Source organism: Panthera tigris, chromosome E1 (assembly GCF_018350195.1).
Source record: "Panthera tigris isolate Pti1 chromosome E1, P.tigris_Pti1_mat1.1, whole genome shotgun sequence".
In the NCBI taxonomy this organism is placed as follows: domain Eukaryota; kingdom Metazoa; phylum Chordata; class Mammalia; order Carnivora; family Felidae; genus Panthera; species Panthera tigris.
The window spans coordinates 10,146,235-10,168,451 of NC_056673.1; the positions used below are offsets into that span (position 1 = coordinate 10,146,235).

The 22,217-nt window shown below is 38.2% G+C and overlaps 1 protein-coding gene across 5 annotated transcripts in view; it reads left to right on the forward strand.

Moving 5' to 3' along the window:
- The window catches only part of AKAP10 (A-kinase anchoring protein 10), an 88,471-nt gene that overhangs the window by 61,112 nt on the left and 5,142 nt on the right, over positions 1 to 22,217 (forward strand). For 4 of the 5 annotated variants that reach the window (XM_042966233.1, XM_042966232.1, XM_042966234.1 and 1 more), the window contains 5 exons: positions 3,204 to 3,313; positions 6,601 to 6,683; positions 10,414 to 10,466; positions 11,069 to 11,164; positions 20,689 to 22,212. In XM_042966233.1, the coding sequence (XP_042822167.1) occupies positions 3,204 to 3,313; positions 6,601 to 6,683; positions 10,414 to 10,466; positions 11,069 to 11,164; positions 20,689 to 20,694 (348 nt within the window). In that variant the 3' untranslated portion in view covers positions 20,695 to 22,212. Of the gene's footprint in view, positions 1 to 3,203; positions 3,314 to 6,600; positions 6,684 to 10,413; positions 10,467 to 11,068; positions 11,165 to 20,688; positions 22,213 to 22,217 lie in introns of those variants that run through there. The other variant, XR_006211086.1, reaches the window with a different exon arrangement.

Consider the following 22,217-nt stretch of genomic DNA (forward strand, 5'->3'; position numbering starts at 1 on the left):
TTTTATGAACAAATAACATCCCCTTTTACACACATACCACATTTTGTTTATCCATCAGTTGATGGACATTGGGGTTGTTTCTCTCTTTTGGCTGTTAGGAATAATGCTGTTGTACAAGTTTTTGTGTGGATATGGGTTTTCATTTCTCTTGTGTATATACCTAGAAGTAGAATTGTTAGATCAAATAATCGCTCTATTTAACTGTCTTAATTACCATTGCTTGGGTAACAAGTTTTAAAATCAGGAACTGAGAGTCTTCCAACTTAGTTCTTCTTTTTCAAGATTGTTTTGACTTCTCGAGGTCCCTTGAGTTTTCAAATGCATTTAAGGATCAGTTTGTCAACTTCTATGAAGAAGCCAGCCGGGACTCTGATAGAGACTGTATTGACTCCATAGATCAATTTGGGACATATTGCCGTCTTAACAATACTTAATATTGTAATCCATGTACACAGGATGCCTTTCATTTATTCACATCTTTTATAATTTCTTCCAATAACATTTTGTAGTTTTCAAGTATCCATTTGGTATTTCTTGTTTATTCTAAATATTGTATTCTTTTTGATACTATTATAAATGGAATTTTTTTCTCATATTCACATTTTCATTGTAAGTGTGTATAGAAGTATAATTTTTTTAATCGAGATAAAATTCACTTGACATAAAGTTAACTATCATAAAGTGTATAATTCAGTGACATTTAGTATATTCACCGTGTTGTACAACCATTACTACTGTCTGGTTCCAGACTTTTCATCACCCCAAATGGAAACCTAGCTAATGAAACATAAAGCTGTCACTTCCCATGCCCACCTGTGTTTTCTTCTAAGAGTTTAGGCCTTGGATCCATTTTGAGTTAGGTTTGCATGTTGTGTGAGGTAAGGTCCAACTTTATTTTTTTGTATGTGGGTATCTGGTCCCAGGACCATTTATTGAGAAAACTATTCTTTTACTATTGAAGGATCTTGGCATCTTTGTCAAAAATCATTTGACCTTAGGGGCGTTTGGGTGGCTCAGTTGGTTGAGTGTCTGACTCTTGGTTTCAGCTCAGGTTATGATCTCACAGTTCATGGGTTCGAGCCCAGCATCGCTCTGTCAGTGCAGAGCCTGCTTGGGATTCTCTGTCTCCCTCTCTGTCTTTGCTACTCCCCCACTCAGTCGCTCGCACGCGCGCTCTCTCTCTCTCTCTCTCAAAATAAATAAACTTAAATTTATTTATTTATTTTTTAAATCATTTGACCTTAGATACATGGGTTTTATTTCTGGACTCTCAGTTCTACTTCATTGATCTACATGTCTTTTCTTACGCCAATACTAATATTGTTTTAATTATTACAGCTTAATAAGTTTCGAAATCAGAAGCTGTGATGAGTCCTCCAACTCACATTCCATTCATAAGATTATTTTGGCTATTCTGGGTCCCTTGCGATTCCATATGAATTTTAGGATCAGGTTTACATTGAATCTGTAGATTGCTTTGGGATGTATTGCCATTTAAGTCTTCCAGTCCATACACATGGGATGTCATCCCATTTATTTAAGCCTTTAATTTCTTTCATTGATGTTTTGTAGTTTTCACTGTACAAGTCTTAATATTAACCTCCTTGAGTTATTTTATCCCTGAATATTTTGTTCTTTTTGATGCTATTATAAATAGTTACTTTCTCCATTTCTTTTTCTTCACTGGTAATGCATAGAAATATAACTTTTTTGTGTGTTGATCTTGTACCTCAACTTTACTGAATTCATTTGTTAACTCTAATAGTTTTCTTGTGGATTCTTTAGGATTTTTTTTTTTATATAAGATCATGTCACCTGCTTGTAGAAATAGTTTTCTCTCTTCCTATCCTCTTTGAATGCCTTTTATTTGCTTATCTTGCCTGATTGCTCTAGCTAAAACTTCCAGTACAGTGCTGAACAGAAGTGGTGAAAGTTGGCATCCTTGTCTTATTCCTCACCTCATGAGGAAAGCTTTCAGTTTTTTAATCTTTTAATATGATGTTAGGTATGGATTTTTCATAAATGCTTTTTATTAAGTTGAGGAAATTTCCCAGTATTCCTAATTGTTGAATTTTTTTTTTTTTTTTTTATCATGAAAGGTATTGGATTCTGTCAAATGTTCTCTCTGTATCAATGGAAGTGGTCATGTGGGTTTTGGTTTTTACTCTGTTGATATGGTGTACTACATTAATTGATTATCAGACGTTAAACCAACCTTGCATACCGGGGATAACTCACTTGGTGGTGGTATGTAATTATTTTTATAAGTTTGCTAGTATTTTGTTAGGGTTTTGCATCAATTCTTACACTGATCTGTAGTTTTCTTTTCTTGTGATGTCCAGTTTTGGTAACTGAGTTAACAGTAGCCTCAAGGAAGTATTCTGTCTTCTTTATTTGGGTGCCTCTTTCTTTTTACTTATTTACCCCTTCTTAGCACATAGAGAGAACCCCATGTACTGTGGAGTGTGTTCTGTAAGCATCTGTTCCTATACCTTAACCATGGATGTTAACCTATACGTGAGTCATGGGTATTAACCTGTACCTTAGTCACAGATTTTAAACATGTTCCTGCCTTTCGTTACTTTAAACAGTGCTACAGTGAATAATAATCTTGCATATTAGTCATTTTGTTGAGCTGAGTCTGTCTGTAATTGAATTTTTAGAAGTGGAATAACTGAGAAAACACATGGCTCTGGTATTTTATAGAAACAACAATTCTGACTTGCTTTTTCGTGGGATGAGGAGTGGGAGATAACATGCTGGAGGAGAACTTACTACACTCTTCTAGCTGGTCATTTTAGAAAGTTTTCTTCAGCTTCTCTTGGCCTCACTGAAGATCAAAAGTATGCGTGTTTATTTTGTAAAAGTTAGCTAAGCTATATATACCTGGATGGATGGGTGTCTTGCACCCTTGGGAACACAATGCCTGTAAAGACCGCACATTTGTTAGATCACCAGAAAAACAAACAGATTTGGCATTAAAAGCTTGGGTCGTACACTTTAATATTGTGCTTGCTCCTGCAGTTATATTTCGAGGTTACATTTCAGAATCATTACTGTTTCGCATCTCAGTCATGATGGGGTTGAGTGAAAATTATGTGTATTTCAATTACTGAAGATTTTGTACAAATCTTTCCTATCTCAAACCCAGGATTGTTTGATTCCCAAATAATATACTGCTGATTTTACAATTTCTGTTGTAGTCCAGTATGAAAAAAGCCAGTGTTAAAATTCTGAAAAATTTTGATGAAGCGATCATTGTGGATGCTGCCAGTTTGGATCCAGAATCTTTGTATCAGCGGACATATGCAGGGTAAGCTTGACTGAGTGTCTAAAATGTTTACAAGTTTATGGAATTTTGTCTCTTTTATTTTTCAATTTAAAATTTAAAAATTTGGGGGGTACCGGGTGGCTCAGTTGGTTAAACGTCTGACACGGGCTCAGGTCATGATCTCGCAGTTCATGAGTTCAAGCCCCGCATCAGGTTTTGTGCTGACAGCTCAGAGCCTGGGGCCTGCTTCGGATTCTGTGTCTCCCTCTCTCTCTGTCCCTCCCCTACTCATGTTCTATCTCTCTTTGTCTCAAAAATAAATAAACATTAAAAACAATTAAGATTTAAAAATTGTTTCTCATCTATTATATAGCCAGCACTTACTCATATAGAGTATGCAGTAGACCATGGTTAAGAGTGAAGGCTCAGGAGTGACTTCCTGGGTTTTTATCTTGGCTCAGCCACTTATTGGAAAACTACTTAACCTCTTGGTGTCTCAGTTTTTTCATTTCTAAATTGAGAAAAATATTACTGCTTCATTGGGTTGTTCGGGGGATTAAATGAGGTAATACACAAAAAGCATTTAAAACCTTGCCTAATATCTAGTAAACACTCCATAAATGTCATTACCGTCATCATTCCACCATGCTATACAAGGTTGATGAGTATCATGTTTATCTGACAGGTTTTAGGCTGTATCTCTTCCATGTTTCATTTGGTTAGTATGTTAGCTATTTCAAAGTCTGTCTTAAAAGCAAAAGTAAAGTACAGTGACTAATACTGTGTAACTAATACTTGAAAATGGAATAAAATTATTTCTTTGTATTTAATTAAGAATTGGATGTTTAATTTATCCTGTAACAAAAAGACATCAATTCCTAGCATATACCATTTGCTGACCTTTACCACAGATCAGATCACAAAATCACTTCCTCCTCTCTAAAGATGGCTTGATTAACATATAAACCTGTGTAAAGTCTTGATTACCCTACTCAGACCCAACCCCAGTCCCGGCAATGCCATAAAAAGGGATTTCAACATGTTTAATTGAGTTTATCAGAAAGTAACAGTGATATTTGGGAGACCAGGGAGTCGTGGGATGTACTTTGAAGTAAATTAAAGCTGTGGGACCATATTGTCTTCAGAAAGCATGCTTTAGCTGCATCAATATGGTGATCTTTATCTCTTCTTTTAGGAAATGGTAGACAATAAACCTAAATGATTTAATTCCCAAAGATTATATTTATTCTTAAGGAATCGTTGTTAGTTCATTTACTTAAAACCTGACTTAAAGCAGTCTGTCAATTGCAAGATGTTTTACTTCTGTAATTTTTTTGCTGTGTGTGTAAAATAAATATATTTTAACTGATAATATATAAAATGGGTCAGAAATAGAGAAATAATGACTTTTCTTCATCTTTAAAAAAATTTTTTTTAGTTTTTAAAAATATTTATTTTTGAGAGAGAGACACACGCACACAGAGGATGAATGGGGGAGGGACAGAGAGAGAGGGAGACACAGAATCCAAAGCAGGCCCCAGGCTCTGCACAGAGCCCAACACAGGACTCGAACTCATGACCCATGAGATCATGACCTGAGCTGAAGTTGGACGCTTAACTGACTGAGCCACCCAGGCGCCCCCCAACTTTTCTTCATCTTTAAAGATAGTTTTCAGTGTTGGTTTTTAGTCTTATGGTTTTGGCATCCTCCTGAAATGTTTCTCAAGGCAGACATATTTCTGTCTGTTGGTGTATTGCAAGCACATGTGAAATGACAACTTACTGGGAAGGATAACCCTAAAATAAGACCCACCATGGCCCGAGTGAAATAATACATGGGCGTCACAGTTTGTTTTTCTTCTTTTAATTACAAATACATTAATCTCTTATAAAAATTAAATGTGTAGATAAGGCTGATGTCCCCTTTGATCCCACACCAGAGCTTATTCTCTCCCCTTCCTACTCAGGATAATCACTGTGACATCATAGTATGTATTTTTGCTTGCTTATTTTTATGTAATCGATATTACACTCTATTTGGTAGCTTGTGCTTTCAGTCCAGTAAGTTTTGGAGACTTTTCTATAGTAGTATATACAGATTTACCTCATTTTAACTATATGTAGTGTTCCATATAAAATGTTAATTATAGCTCATAACTGTGGCCACTGTTTGGCCCTTTGGGTATTGATGAATATTCAAGTTGTTTGCAATTTTTCACTGTTACGCACAGAATGGCAAAAGAATTACTTTTATATACTTCCTTGTACCAAGAGGCAGCTTTTAAATTTTAATAGATCTTAACCAGTTTACCTTTTATTTTCTTTATTTTTTTGAGAGAGAGAGGGCGCGAGTGAGCAAGGGGCACACACAGAGAGAGAGAGAGAGTCCCTCAGAGAGAAGGAGAGAGAGAGAGAAGCATTGCTCACCCAAAATGGGGCTCGAGCTCACAAACCATGGGGTCATGACCTGAGCTGAAGTCAGATGCTTGATGACTGAGCCACCCAGGCGCCCGTTAACCAGCTTCCCTTTAAGAGTAGCTATATGTTTTGCATTCTTCCCCCCCCCCACCCCCCCTTAAGGAAGATACTCGTTTCCCCCGTATCTTTATTGACACTAAATAACATCAGATGTTTGATTTTTTACCAATCTGGATTGTTGCCCCTGAGATTAAGTTGCTTTTGGCATGTTTGTTAGTCGTTCAGGTTTCTCTTCTGTGAAGTGACTGTTCGTCTCCTTTTTACATTTTTCTGTCTTTCTTAGTTACTTGTTGGAATTCTTTATGTTTTTGAATATTCATTATTGATTAGTAATCTGTTAAATAAGGTCTTTCACTGTGTTCTTTGCCTTTCAAGTTTGCTTGATATTATTGTAGCTTTATAGCATATATAATGACTATATGTAATATATAATGACTCTAGCTCTATAGACTCTAGCTCTGTAATACACATTTTGATCTAAGACAGGTTCCTACCTTTTTATCTCCTTTACAAAATTATCTTGGATATTCTTATGCCTTTTGTCTTCCATATGAATTTTAGAATTGTGAGCTACCAGTTAACCCATCATGTTTCATAAACCTTTCTGGGATTTTGAATGGAATTACATTGAATTAAAGATTATTTTGCTTTCTTTAGGGGACAGTTCTATTTAAAATAAGCCTTGCTTAAAAAAAAAAAATAAATAAAATAAAATAAGCCTTGCTTTGAATAACATGACACAGTATTTTTAGCTTCCTACATTTAAATGAGATGCTTAAGAGTGGAATTTTTCTTTCCTTAATTTGGTATTGATCATTAGAAATCATGTTTTTCTTTTTGTACTTATTTAGGAAGATGACATTTGGAAGAGTAAGTGACTTGGGGCAATTCATCCGAGAATCTGAGCCTGAACCTGATGTGAAGAAATCAAAAGGTTTGTGGTGTTTTCATACTCCCTGTTAATTAAGCCTTTGCTCACATTAGTCAGTGACTGTAAGTGAAGGATCATTTAAGATTTAAACAGTTTATTTTATGAAATAATTGACTTCTCTCTCACCTTGTGTTTGTAGTCACAGCTGAGCACAAGGGCTTTGTGTAATCACATCTCTGTACAGTCTCTGAATGAAAGGTATTGAATTTGCTTTACCATTCCAGAAAGCACATCTGCATGAAAAAATATTTTTCACTTTTTTATTTAAAATAGTGAATACCCAGGGCATCTGGGTGGCTTAGTCAGTCTGACTTTGGCTCAGGTCATGATCTCATGGTTCTTGGGTTCAGGCCCTACATCGGGCTCTGTGCTGACAGTGCGGAGTCTGGGATTCCCCCCCCCCCCTCTCTCTCTCTCTGCTCATCCCCAACTCGCTCACACACTCTCTCTCAAAATAAATAAACTTAAAAAACAAAAATGGTGAATACCCAGTCCAGGTTGGATTTGAGGTTTATCTCAAGACCCTTTAATTCATTAAATTTCCTCTTAATTTGCTGAAATTTCAAATACATGATATATATGTGAAAAGTATGAAGAGGTTGAAATTCAAGTCCTTCATTTAAAATCACCTGGAGAGTGCTCATTTAGTTGCAAGAGTTAAACACAAATCTTTTTTGACAAGTACATTATTTGTGACTGATTTCAGCTTCCAAACAATTGGTTTACAAGGAAGATTTTAAAAACCAATGTGGATCCATTCACTTGGGATCTAGAAATTTTTCAGTGTGATTGGATTGACAGTATTGTCTTGAGCAAAAGACACTAATTTGTAAGAAGAAAGTGTTCCAGGGGCACCTGGATGTCTCGGTTGAGTGTCTGACTCTTGGTCTCGGCTCAGATCGTGTCCTCACAGTTCATGAGTTTGAGCCCCACATCGAGCTCTGCACTGGTACTGTGGAGCCTGCTTGGGATTCTCTCTCTCTCCCTCCCTCTCCCTCTCCCTCTCCCTCTCCCTCTCCCTCCCTCTCCCTCCCTCTCCCTCCCTCTCCCTCCCTCTCCCTCCCTCTCCCTCCCTCTCCCTCCCTCTCCCTCCCTCTCCCTCCCTCTCCCCCCCTCCCCCTCCCCCTCCCCCCTCCCCCTCCCCCTCCCCCTCCCCCTCCCCCTCCCCCCTCTCCCCCCCTCCCCCTCTCCCCCCTCCCCCTCTCCCCCTCTCCCTCTCCCTCTCCCTCTCTCCCTCTCCCTCTCTCTCTCTCTCTCTCTCTCCCTCTCCCTCTCCCTCTCTCTCTCTCTCTCCCCCCCCCTTTCTCTTTGCCCCTCCCACGTTCTCTCTCTCTCTCAAAATAAACTTTAAAAAAAGAAGAAGAAAATGTCCCATTTTGAGAAATGTGTTTAAAATTAAGAGCTATTATTAATCTTCCTATTGAATATAATAGGATTGCATTCCATTTATTTATTTATTTATTTATTTATTTATTTATTTTTAAGTAAACTCTACCCCCAACGTAGAGCTCAAACTCCTAACCCCAAGATCGAGAGTCACATGCTCCAGCAACTGAGCCCAGCCAGGTGCCTGTATTATATTTATTTTTTAATTCAACTACTACTTGAGTAAGGAATGATCTTGGTGTTGGTGAGCAATCTACTTTTGGGTCAGATATACATTGACAGAGTAAGCAAAAAATGCAACAGTTGTTGAAATCATTTAGACCCAAAAAGGGCCTGTTAACCTATTTTACCCTATCAGTTTATTTAAATAATTGATTTTATTTCCTAATTTGCCAGAGAAGCCTGAGGTACACAGTCGGAAAAAGTACAAAGACGGAAAGAAGTCTGCACAGTTCATTCAGTAAATAATTTCGTAGTGCCTCTGTGCACTCTTATTCACGGGGCAGGTTAGAACATACAGATCCTGCCATTAAGAAACTTAGAGTCTAATAGTGTATTTTATTGGTAAAAAATGAGTACAAAGAAGAAGTGACTGGTAGCTTTGGAGTAGAGGAAGTATTAGACAGCCTCTGTGGGGTATTGGCCAGCAAGGGCTCTACACTGTCCTCAGGTAGCAAGAAATCAAGACTCTTGATTTTGGCTCAGATCACGATCTCACAGTTCAGGAGATCAAGCCCTGCATCAGGCTCAAGACTGACAGTGCAGAGCCTGTTTGTGATTCTCTCTCTCTCTCTGCCCCTTCCCTGCTTGCACACTCTCCCTCTCTCTCTCAAAATAAATGAATAAACTTTAAAAAAAAAAGGAGTAGGTAGAGAACAGACAAGTTCAATTTGGAACATGTTAATTGTGAGATACCGTAGGACAATTTCTAAGTCCATGAATTTTAATGCCCAAGGTCAAGTTTTTTAATTATTTGCATTTTGAAGGAAGTTAAGGCCACAGGAGGGGATGAGATGCCCCAGAGAAAATCTGTCAAAGGAGAAAAGAAGGCTGGAAATGGGGTCCTGGAGAAGTTCCGTGTTAAAAGGGGAGGGGAGGCACAGAAAGGAGCCAAACTTGGGTGCATTGAAAAGGAGAGAGGGTGTTAAACATGTAGGAGACTGTCACAGTGTGGCTCTTTGGGTTAGCCTGAAGAGAGAGCAGTGCATTGGGCAGTTCAACAGCCATTTGAGACTTTAGGCCGAGTGTGTAATGTTGTGGCTTTATTGACTGGTTGGCCGTAAAGTTGAAGTAGACCAGTCTTCAGACTTTTAGCTAATACTAAAAATTATCAAGGGAAAGGATGCAGGTTTTGCACTTTTCATGAATGCTATATATAGTTCTAATCCAGTCATTGACTTAATCAGTACCTTGCCTAAGAAATAATCTACCAACTGCTTGATTTAAGGCCGAGTTGGAAAGGAGCTTATTTGTGTTAATGAAAGGATAAGCTATGTATTTCATTAATGGAAAAAGTGGCTAGTCTATGTCTTGGTGATTCCCCAGCACCCGAGTACCTACCTATACGAAGATAGGCTTGTGTGTATCTCCTAGGGGGTTGAGGTGTGCTGTGGCCTGGACAGAGCATGGCCATTTAAAACTCTGCTGTTAATCAGCCAATTTATACAGACCAGAGATTGAGCATGTGACAGTGTAGTTTTTACTGGAAGCCCTTTTGTATAGGAGCTGGTCTAAAAAATGTGGATATATGACAAGTAGATTGATACCTCCTGACGTACCGCTAGACTCTTATCTAAGACCAAATCCTAGTCATGGTTTTCTTTTGTTCACTTAATATTAGCTGAAAATCTAACACTAGAGAATAGTTTCTTTGTTTTCTTTTAATGTTTTTATTTTAGTTTTGAGAGAGAGACAGATCATGAGCAGGGAAGGGGCAGGGAGAGACACAGAATTCTGGGACACAGAATCTGAAACAGGCTTCAGGCTCTGAGCTCTCAGCACAGAGCCCGACCTGGGGCTTGAATTCGTGAACCATGAGATCATGACCTGGGCCAGAGTTGGACGCTTAACTGACTGAGCCACACAGGCGCCCCGATAATACTTTTATTAAGTGACGAGAATAGAAGAAAAGTCCAAAACTCTGAAACAGATTTTCAAAAGTCTTTTGCAAGTTAAATACTTGTTAATGGAGATAATCAATTTTGATTAACGGTAATATTCCTTAATGTTTTAGATGAGAGTGTACAAAAAAAAATATCCATTTCTGGAAATAGCTTTTGAATAAGAGCACCTTTTTAATGTAAAATTGTGCATGAAATCTACATTCAATTTTGGTTTTGTTTACTAGGATCCATGTTCTCACAAGCTATGAAGAAATGGGTGCAAGGAAATACTGATGAGGTAAATTCTACTTTCAGTGTAAAGAAATTCCTGTTTATAAGTGGCACTTTGTCTAAGTAAAGTTTCAGGTTTTCTCTTTCCTTAGTTCCCACGTTTAAGCAACATGGCACATCATTGCTCCCTTATCCAGGAGGTAACAAGAAAGGGTGGGCCCTTTTTAGTATCTAACAATTGCCTTGTGGGGTCAGTGCAGGATCTTTTAGTTCAGAGACTCTAGCCACTGAGAAATATCCATACCTCCAAGTTTCCATCAACCATCAGGCATCCATAGAAACAAAAAGCTCAAATGTTTCTTTCCTCACTTCTTCTGTTTGCAGAAGAGGAGGCTTGCTTTTTGACTTGTTAGTTAAGTACATTGAGAGATGTGAGTGGAAAAAGAAAAATGTTTTGGTCATCTAACTTGAAAATAGTCATGATGTTGGGTACCCAGTAGCTCACCCTAGAAGACAGTGAACAAATAGCATGTTAATGTAGCATAGCCAGAGGGTGGCCCAGGTCCTATCATATACAGTTGTGTTTAGAGCACTGATAATGTAAGTCTTGACTTTTCTAATGAATAACCATTATCAACAGTTTGAAATGATTTGTTGTTGTTGTTTTAGGCCCAAGAAGAGCTAGCTTGGAAGATTGCTAAAATGATAGTCAGTGATGTTATGCAACAGGCACAATATGATCAGCCCTTAGAGAGGTCTACAAAGGTAAGAATGACCTGTGTTCTGATCTAGCTTGTATAAAAACTGGAAAGAATTAAATTCCAGATATTAAAAAAGGGCATAAGGGAGATTCTGCTTCTGCCTTTGAAGGATTAGCTGCTGTAGAAACTGCCCTCTCATCATGGACAACTAGAAAACAAACTAAGTGAAACAGCTAGTTCCAGATATTGGACAAAAGGCAGTAGAGGTCTGTAATTCTTGAAATAAGGGTAACATGGAGGTGATCTGTAGCTCACTGCCCAGAAGCAGTTTCCAAAGTGCAGGGAGGGGAGACCTTAATTGAGTTCATAGTGTTGCTGAATTAAGGAGTTAGAAGTCAAAGTTTGGATAACCTAAATTGGCTAGAAGTCATAGAGAAGAATACCAGAAAAGGAGCTTCACAGAAAGAAAGCTCCAGAGTTTCTCTCTTTATGAGAGGTCCCTTGAAGGGCTTGGCCAAATACTGATCTATACATGTATTGGGTGAAAATGCCCACGGCCATGGAAAAAATAACAGAAATTAATTCCTGAAACATGGGTTAGGAATAGGTCCCACCCCTACTAACCAAGGTCTTGTAATGGACAAGGCATTGGGTAGTTCCTCAGAAACATTATGCCTTACTGCTGGAGCTCAATTAACCCTAGAGTATGGGGCACCTGGGTGGGCTCAGTTGTTTAAGCACTGACCCTTGATTTTAGGCTCTGGTCATGATCTCATGGTTTGTGGGTTCAAGCCTGCGTTGGGTTTTGTACTGACAACACGGAGCCTGCTTGGGATTCTCTCTCTCCGCCTCTCTCTTTCTGCCCCTCTTTTGTGCGCACATGAAAGCTCTCTTTCTCTCTCAAAATAGATGAATAATCTTTAAAAAAAAAAAAAAAACCAGAAAGCTCTAGAGTAAAGCCCCTTAACCAAACTGAAGAGCAACCTTTGAAAGGATCAAACTGCTCTGTAAATAACAACTGCATGACAGGACAAAGGCCAGCCCGCTTTAAAGGAACACAGTAAAATTCAGTACTCAACAGTATAAAAGTAACAATGTCTGCCATCCACTGCATTACTAGGTATGCAAGGAAGCAGAAAAACTTGACCCACAATCAGAAGAAAAACATAATCTATAGAAACCATACCAAAAAAATTACTGGATACAAAAGAACTCAAGAAAAGGGGGAAAAGGAAAGAAAGAATCCATGGGACAAATAGAAGACAAAGAGCAAAATAGTAGGTTTAAGTGAAATCCTATTAGTGGTCATATCAAATGTAAATGGTCTAGATAGTTAAATTGAAAAAAATTAATAAATAGTTAAATCGGAGATTGATTAGATAATGACAGATGCTATCTGTAAGAAGCCTGCTTTAAATATAGAGACTTAAAAAGTAACAGGATGGAAAAGATATATACCATGCAGACATTAATAAAAGTAATTTGGACTGCCCATATTACTACAAGTCAGAGTAAACTTCAAAACAAGGAATATTACCAGGCACAAAGGACATTTTACATGATAAAAAGGTCAGTTGATTAAGAAGACGTCAAGAATCCTAAATGTGGGGGCACCTGGGTGGCTTAGTCAGTTAAGCGTCTGACTTTGCCTGAGGTCATGATCTCACAGTTTGTGAGTTCGAGCCCTGCGTCGGGTCTGTGCTGACAGCTCGGAGCCTGGAGCCTGCCTTGGATTCTGTGTCTCCTCTCTCTGTACCCTCCCAACTTGTGCTCAGTCTATGTCTCTCAAAAAATAAAAAACGTTAAAAAAAAAAAAAAAAAAGAATCCTAAATGTTGCATCCAACAACAGAGCTTGAAAACACATAAAGCAAAAGCTGATAGAACTACAAGGAAAAATACACAGATCCATAATGACTCTTGGAGATTTCAATAGCCCTGTCTCAGTAATAGAACAGTGTTTAGAAGACTCGAATAACAGTGTCAACCAACTTAACCTAAGTGACTTGTAGAAAATAATGCATCTAGCAGCGCAGAATACACATTATTTTGGCCTACATATAGAACATTGACTGAGATATACCATATTCTGGGCCATAAAACAAGTTTCAGTACATTTTGAAAGGTTGAAATCCTACAATCTGTTTTCTCCTCACAAAGGAATTAAACAAGAAGTCAGAGAAAGATATGTGGAAAATTCCCCAAATATTTGGGGATTAGATAACATACTTCTAAGTTACCTATTAGTCAAAGAAGAAATCAAAATAGAGGTTAAAAATATTTTGGACTGAATTAAAATGAAAATACAGCATAGTATTTGTGGGATACTGCTAACACAGTTCTTAAAAGGAAATTTATAGCATTAAATGTTTATATTAGACAAGAAAAAAGTCTCAGTCTTCTACCTGAAACTAAAAAAATGAGTAAATTAAACCCAAAGAAAGAAGGAAATAATAAATTAAAAAGTGATTATCAATTACATAGAATACAGGCAGATAATAGAGAAAAGTCAAAAGCTGGCTCTTTATTTATTTATTTATTTTTTAATGTTTATTTATTTTTGAGACAGAGAGAGACAGAGCATGAACAGGGGAGGGTCAGAGAGAGAGGGAGACACAGAATCCGAAGCAGGCTCCAGGCTCTGAGCTGTCAGCACAGAGCCCGACGTGGGGCTCGAACTCACGGACCGTGAGATCATGACCTGAGCCGAAGTCAGACGCTTAACTGACTGAGCCACTCAGGCGCCCCTAAAAGCTGGCTCTTTTAAAAGATCGATTAAATTGATAAACCTTTAGCCAGACTAATTGAGGGGGGAAAAAAAGATTAGACATGAATCACCAATACAAAGATTGAAAGGGGACATCGCTACAGATCCTAAAGTTATTAAAATGATATTAGTGAACTATTATGAACAACTTTATGCTAATTAGTTCAACAGCTTGAATGAGATGGAGAAATTCCTTGAAATATATAAATTACCAAAACTCAATAAGAAATGGTAACCTGAATAATGCTGTATCAAATTGAATTTGAGGAGTTAAATATATTTATATTTATGATATCATATTGATACGTTATATATATGTACATATATATAAAATATGAGGAGCTCAGCAGACAAAAAAATTTTTTTCAAATTAAAAAATGGGCAAAGGACCTGGAAAGACATTTTTCTAAAGAAGACGTACAGACAGCCAAAAGATACATGAAAAGGTGCTTAATATCACTAATCATCAGGGAGGTGCAAATCATAACCACAATAAGATATCACCTCACACCTGTTAGAATGACCGTTAGCAAAAAGACAAGCAGTAACAAGTGTTAACGAGGATGTAGGAGAAAGGAATCCTTGTGCACTATTGGTGGAAACGTAAATTGGTACAGCCATTATGGGAAACAGTATGTAGGTCCCTCAAAGAACTAAAATTAGAACTATCATATAGATCTAGCAATACCACTTCTGAGTATATATTTGAAGAAAATGAAATTACTACCTTGAAAAGATATCTGCACCTCATGTTCATTGCATATTTAGAATCCTATGCAAGAATCCTAAATGTGTTATATGGAAGTAACCTAAGTGTTCATTTATGGTTGAATGGATCAAAAAGAATGAAATCCTGCCAGGGCACTTGGGTGGCTCAGTCGGTTAAGCGTCTGACTTCGGCTCAGGTCATGATCTTGTGGTTTGTGAGTTCAAGCCCTGCTTCAGGCTCTGTGCTGACAGCTCGGAGCCTGGAGCCTGCTTCGGATTCTGTGTCTGCCTCTCCCCTGCTCGTGCTCTGTCACTTTCTGTCTCAAAAATAAATAAAACATTTTTTAAAAAATTAAAAAAAAAAAAAAAAGAATGAAATCCTTCCGTTTGTGACGATATGGAGGGACCTTGAGGACATTTTACTAAGTGAAATAAGTCAGACCTATAGAAAGACAAATATTGTGTGATTTCACTTATATGTGGAATCTGAAAAAGTCAAACTCCTTGAAACAGCAAAAATGGTAGTTGCCAGGGACTTGGGCTGGAGGGGGTAGGGGAAATGAGGAGATGTTGGTCAGAGGGTACAAACTTCAAGTTACAAGATCGATTCGTTCTGGAGAGCTAATGTACAACATGGTGACTATAGTTAACAATAATTGTATTATTTTCTTGAAAGTTGCTAATAGAGTAGTTCTTAAGTATTCTTACTATTTTTTTAAAGCTATTTATATGAGGTGATAGATGTAATAAGCACTATATATATCAAATTATCATGTTATATACTTTAAACTTAAACAGTATTATGTCCATCATAGCAATAAAATTGGAGGGTAGAGGAGAGAAATTGAATTTCCTTCCCACAAAGAAAACCCCAAGCCCAAAAAATAAAACAGAAATAATACTGATTCTAGACAAAGTTCCAGAAAATTGAAGAAGAGGTAATATTTCCCAACATAGTCTATGAGGCTAGCATTACCTTGACACTAGACAAAGACATTACAAGGAAAAAAAAACTACAGGCTAGTATCTCTCATGAGCATACATGCAAAATCCTTGACAAAAATATAAGGAAACCAATCATCAATATATAAAAAGAGTAGAACACCATGACACGTGGAGTTATCCCAGGAAAGCAGGTTTGCTCTGATATTTGAAAACCAGTTGCTGCTACTCATCATAAAAAGAAAAGCATATGATCATTTTAATAGATGCAGAAAAAGAATTTGACAGAATTCAGCCATTGATGACAAAACTCTCAGAAAACTAGGAACAGAACAGAACACCCTAAACCTGGTAAAACTGACAGTTAACATCATTTTTAATGGGGAAAGACTCCATGATTCTAGGAAAAAGGCAAGGACACTTGCACTGGAAGTCCTAGCCAACGCAAAAAGGCAAAGAAGAAAAGACCTATAGATTGTAAAGGAAGGAGTAAAACTGGTTTTCTTTGCAGAAGACCTCATCACTTACATAGAAATTCCTAAGGCTACTTTATCCAGTATGGTCGTGACTAGCCATGTATGCACAATACAGAACATTTCCATTATCACAGAAAGGACTGTTGGATAGTAGTGTCTGAAGGAATCTACAAAAAAGCTATTAGAACTAAGGTTAGCAGTGCTAAAGGATATAAGGTTAATATACAAAAATGAAGTACATTTCTATATACTAGCAATTAACAGTTGGAAATCGAAACTTAAAAAACGATACAATCTACAGTAACATCCCAAAACATGAAATTCTTAGGAATATATTTAATGAAATATGTATAATATTTGTACATTATAAACTATAGCTGAGCAGAATTAAAGATTTAAATAAAAACAAATAAGTCATGTTTGTGAATCAAAAGATTCAGTGTTGTTAAGGAGCCATTTCTAGGGGGGATGGGTTAGATGGGTGGTGGACATTAAGGAGGGCACTTGTTGGGATGAGCATGGTGTTGCATATACATGATGAATCACTAAATTCTCCTGAAACCATTATTACACTAAATATTAACTAACTTGGATTTCAATAAATTAAAAAAAAAATTTTTAAAGGTGCTTTTTCAACCCAGGATAGTGATGGTGGTGGTTGAGGTATAACTGACATATAACATTATATTCTTTTCAGGTGTACAACATAGTGATTCAGTATTTGTGTACATTGCAAAATGATCACCACAATAAGTCCAGTTAACATCATCAGCATACATAGTTAACAGATTTTTTTTTTTCTTGTGATGGGAACTTTTAAGGTCTGCTCTCTTAGTAGTTTTCAAATATGTAATACAGTATTGACTATACTCTCCATTCTGTACAAGATTATCCAAGACTACTGATAGATTCAGTACAATCACAGTAAATACCCCGGCAGGCTTTTTTGTAGAAATTGACAAGATGATTTTAAAATTTATCGGGAGATTTAAAGTAACTAGAATAGCAACAACAACAACAACCAGAAACATGGTGGGGAGGGAGACAAATTGGAAGACTAACACTGCCTAGACACATTTACTGTAAAGTTGCATGATTAAGACAGAGGGATATTAGCATAAGGGTAGACATATAGATTGTTGGGACATGTAGAGAGTGCAGAAGTAAACCCAAATATATGAAGTCTATTGACTTTTGACATATGTGCAAGCTAATCCAATGGTAAAAAGATGGTCTTTTTAGTTTACAGTTTACAGTTACATATATATATCTATGTGGGGGTGGGGTGGGGAGCGAACCTTGTTCCTTATAGCATATACAGAATCAGCTCAAAATGGATCATAGACCTAAATGTCAGAGCTAAAAGTAAAACTCGTAGGAGAAAATCGTTGTGATTTGGGGTTAGGCAAAGATTCCTTAGATCATACTAAGCATGAGCCATAAAGGAGAAAAAGCGTTAAATTGATCTTTGTCAAAAGTAGAAACTTGTACTTGTCAAGACACTGTAAAGAAAATGAAAAGGCAGGTTACAGACTGGGAAGTGATATTTGCAAAACAACTGTCTGAGAAAGGGGTTGTATCCACAATAATATAAAGAACCCTTAAACTCGATAATAAGCCCGACAATCTGGTATTTTTTAAATGGGCAAAAGGTAAACAGACATTCCACCAGAGAAGATACACAGATGGCAGATATTCGCATGCAGATGTGCTCGACATGTTTAGTCATGAGAGCAATGCAAATTAAAGTCACAGTGGTACACAACTACAGACCTAATGGAATGGCTAAAATAGACTGACAGGTGAAGGATGTAGAGCAGTTTGAACCCTACCATATTACTGGTGGAAATGCAAACTGCTGTAGCCACTTTGAAAAACAATTTGGCAGCTTTTTAAAAAGTGAAATATATACTAGCCAGGTATCTCCTTGGGAAACTCTGATGGCAGATTTTTTTTTTTTTTTTTTTTAATTTAAGTTTTCTTCTTGGGCTGATCATATTTCCAGAGAAAACACTAGCAGTCTCCAGCCTGGAGGATGAAGGCCAGGCTACCAAGGAGGCAAGTGGGAAAAAGCGAGGGAATTCTCATTATTCTTATTTATACCTCTCCTTAATCCCCTTCTTTTCAGGACAGAATCCTTGTACTTGGTCATGTTTGGTGTAGGTCAGCCCAGAGACCCTCTGTCTTACTCTGCTCAGAGAAGAAATCTCAGATTTTTCTGCTGAGATTGGTTTCAGGGCAGGGGCTGGTTGAGCAGAATTGCAGAATAGCTGTAGATTACTAACTTCCAAAACAGGCTTTTAAGAAATCCTTGTGTTTGCACCCAGCCCCCATTCCCTTTACGAGACATACTGGTGCCACCAATTCCTGGACTTTGAGGGATTCTGCCTTGTAAATCAGGTTGCTTCTCCACTTTTTCCCCTTTCCTTTTAGGATTGAGTCTTTTGGACCAGCTAAGTCATTTACCGCTCATACATTTGCTTCCAGCTTCTGCAAGTTTGTTCTGCCTCTTCTCTCACTTTCCCCACTTGTGTGAATTTTTGTTTCTTTTTCTTTTTCTTTTTCTTTTTTTAACTGCTATTTTAGGAAGGAGTGAATTGAATGAGTGTGATCAACTCTCCATCTTTATCTGGAGGCCCGCAGCTGTAATGGTTAGGAAATTCTGACTTGCCACAAGCTAATACTGTTTCTCAGTAGCTTCTCCAGCTAGTTCTAGTAGTACCTGTGAGAAGCCATGCAGGTAACCTTTAGAAAGTTGAAGGCAGCCACGTAGCGAACCCCCCAGTCCTCTCCTCAAGCCAAAAATTCCCAGTTTTTTCAACAGTTTTACTTTCCCTAACTTGAGTTGATCACAGAGACTTAATGCGAGAGGAGAATATCTGCTCATGTTCATTATGAAGGCATTAAATGACTCCTCTATTATTTATGTTAGCAAAAATCAGGAATCAATCAAATACGTTCAGATGACACCCCGTATAACCCACAGTAGTTTGGAGGGCTTGAATTGAAATTTAGGTCCAGCATCACCCTTTCCTTGCCAACTTTTACTCCAAGCACTATCATTACCAGAGGTTGGTTTAATTTTGAACTTCACACTGAGCCATTTCACACCAAAGCTCTGTTCACTGTGGCAGATTCCATCCTTTTTTCTGTGTAAGGGTGGTAATTTTTGTCTATCTCCACTGGCTCAGTCAAACCTAAAATAACAAAGAGCAAGATAAAGGTGTATGAAGTTGTGATTCCCCATTATCGTTGATGATCAAATGTTTGACAACGTGAAAATGTTCTTTTCAACACCATTTTAGAAAGCAGGTATTTAAAATTGAGGCTTTTTATTTGAGTTGTATGTTCGGATTTTATTACCGTGTGCTTTTCATTTTTAAAATATTATGTCTATTTTGCTATATTTTTTTTGTTTTTTTATTTTATTTTATTTTTTTTAACGTTTATTTATTTTTGAGACAGGGAGAGACAGCATGAACGGGGGAGGGTCAGAGAGAGAGGGAGACACAGAATCAGAAACAGGCTCCAGGCTCTGAGCTGTCAGCACAGAGCCTGATGCGGGGCTCGAACTCACGGACCGCGAGATCGTGACCTGAGCCGAAGTCGGATGCTTAACCGACTGAGCCACCCAGGCGCCCCTATATTTTGTTTTTTAAGCTCGCCAGCCTTCTCTTTGGCTGGCTAAGATGACCACCCTGTGTGTCCTTTAGGGATCAGCAGTGTATTGGTATGGAGAAAGTGCTGGGCTAACAGAACTTCTTCAGTCCACTTTTAGTGAACATGTGGGACCTTCTGCAAGTTGCTTTCCTTTCCAATCCCCATTTCCTCATCAGTAGGTCAGAAAAATTGGACAAGACAGTCTCATAAGATCTCTTTCTGATTCTCATTCTATGATTATATGAATGTGAGCTGCTTCCACGAAGGAGTGCCCAGCCTCCCTCTAGCCTGTGTTGATGCCTCTGTGCTCGGAATCGCCTACTCTGCGCGTGTCTATGAAACGTACTTGGGAATGTAATGTGAACTACCTCACGGCATTACTGAGTTATTTCATGTGTATCTGTCCCCAAGACCTTGTCTCCCCGGGATGTTTGTTCCCTCCCCAGAGCTGTGAGTACAGGGGTCTCAGCCTCAAGATCTTGGTCTTAGGAGGCGAGGTCAGAGTTCTTTTTCTCTTTCTGAAGGTGTTGGAGTATTCTGTATTATGGCTCTCCTGATTTAGTGAATCCTCTAAGGATCGTCATTTAAGTTGTTTGGGGTTTTTCCCTGTTACAGACAGTACTTAATGAATGTCTGTGTATAGAAGTCTTTACCCTCTCTTACAAGTATGCTATTGGGTTAATTGCTAGAAGCAGAATTACTCTGTCAAAAGGTAGATATTTCGTTCTAATAATCTGATGCCAAAATGGAAAGATAAAAGCAAATCTGGTTGCCAGTCTAGTCCTGTTAGGTAATGGTAGGGTGAGTTGCTTGACCTTTTTAAAGCTTCCATCCATCCATCCATCCATTCATTCATTCATTCATTCATATGTAAATAAAGGTAGTTCTAGTATTCTGCCTCAAGTGGCTGTGGTCCAATCCTGGCTGTCCTGGATGCTGGTATATAGTAAACACTAGGTTTTGATTCCCTTCTTAATCTGTAATAATGTCACTGGCTGTAGAAATGTACGTTACCTTTTTCTTTTTCTTTTTTTCAGCTATGACTCAAGACCTGAGATAAAGGAAATCTGCTTTTGAAAAATAAGAGAACTTTTTTCCTTTGGTTGGATTCTTCAACACAGCCAATGAAGACAAAGCACTGTATTTCTTTTCACGAATATATCACTGTTGTTCCCAAGAAAGAATGGCAGACAATCCTAGACTTCCATCCTAAGCAGAGTGACATGTAGACATTTGCTGCACATGATGTTCACACAGTGAAAGTCATAAAGAGACAAAGTGGTATTGTTTACATTACTAGAAAACTAATAGCTTTCCAATGGCAATAACCCATTTACGAAAGAATTTTAGTCCACTGGAATAGACAGGGACCACATACTGTGGGAGGCAGACGAGCGCAGAGCGGATACCCGATGCCCATTCTGTAGCGGTAACCCATCCCTGAAAGTATCATAAAGCAGGTACCAGAAGTGCTTTGCTTTGGCCTCCTAAACCAACAGGTGAGTCAGCCCCTCCGAGAGCCAGGCAGCTCAGGGAGGCAGCGTGGTGCTAGCGGGTTGTTTTCCTTCAGCGGCATTGTGCATTCGCAGAGGCATTAATTTGGGAGGAAGCCAGCTGATAGGTCATCTCAGTGGCATCGTCCTTCCCTGTGGTGACAGCATACACTTTTTACATTTTAATTGCTCCTAAAATGCAGTATACTGAAAACCAGGCTCTCCCCTGCTAACAAAAAAGAGGAGTCTCCTTTGCTTTGCGCATCAGGACCTGCTCTTCTGGAATACTCCTCCAGGTTACTTCACTTTCCCTTCAGAATACGTGTGGGAAGGAATGTACAGTAACAGCCACTCCCGTTTCCCCTGTGGTACCTTGGACAAAATGTTTGTTCCCAGACTATGCGGTTTTTGTTTTGTTTCTTCTTTTTTCTTTCTTTCTTTCTTTTTTTTTTGTAAATTAAGAATATTGACAAGCAAGGGTTGGGGGCGGGAAGAGCACCCAGCCTCGGCTGCCTCCCCCTTCTCCGCTGTGCAGTTGGTGGCCTTTTTGCTTTCTGTCTTTCGGATAGTAGGCGACCCCCCCTGCCTGCCCTTCCACTCAGTCGGCTACCGGGTCCGGACCTCGCCGCCGTCAGCAGGCCTGCCCCATTGGCGAGCACACTCCACTGGCCAGACGGTGCCAACACCTCCTCGCTGCGCGTGACTGTTTGAGGGGAAGGAACGTTCTCTTAGGCGTTACTGCTTTTGCTCAGACTTTGCAAAAAAGAAAACAAAAAAAGATATATATATATATATATATATAAATATATAATTATTAATCACCTCTGTCCTTGAGAAAGTCTTGAATGAATAGAGATTTTATTCCATTGCAATATTTGATTGTATAGAGGCACACTGTTTCATCGACAGAAGAAGCAAAAGGCTGTGTATAAGTTTTTGGTACTGTGTACCACCACTGTTATTCTTCTAAAGCGAAGTATTCATGTACTTAACCCATATTCTATTTAATTGTGTTTGATTTTAAAAATATATATATATATGAATTATATTTAAAATGGTGTCAACTTTCTGCT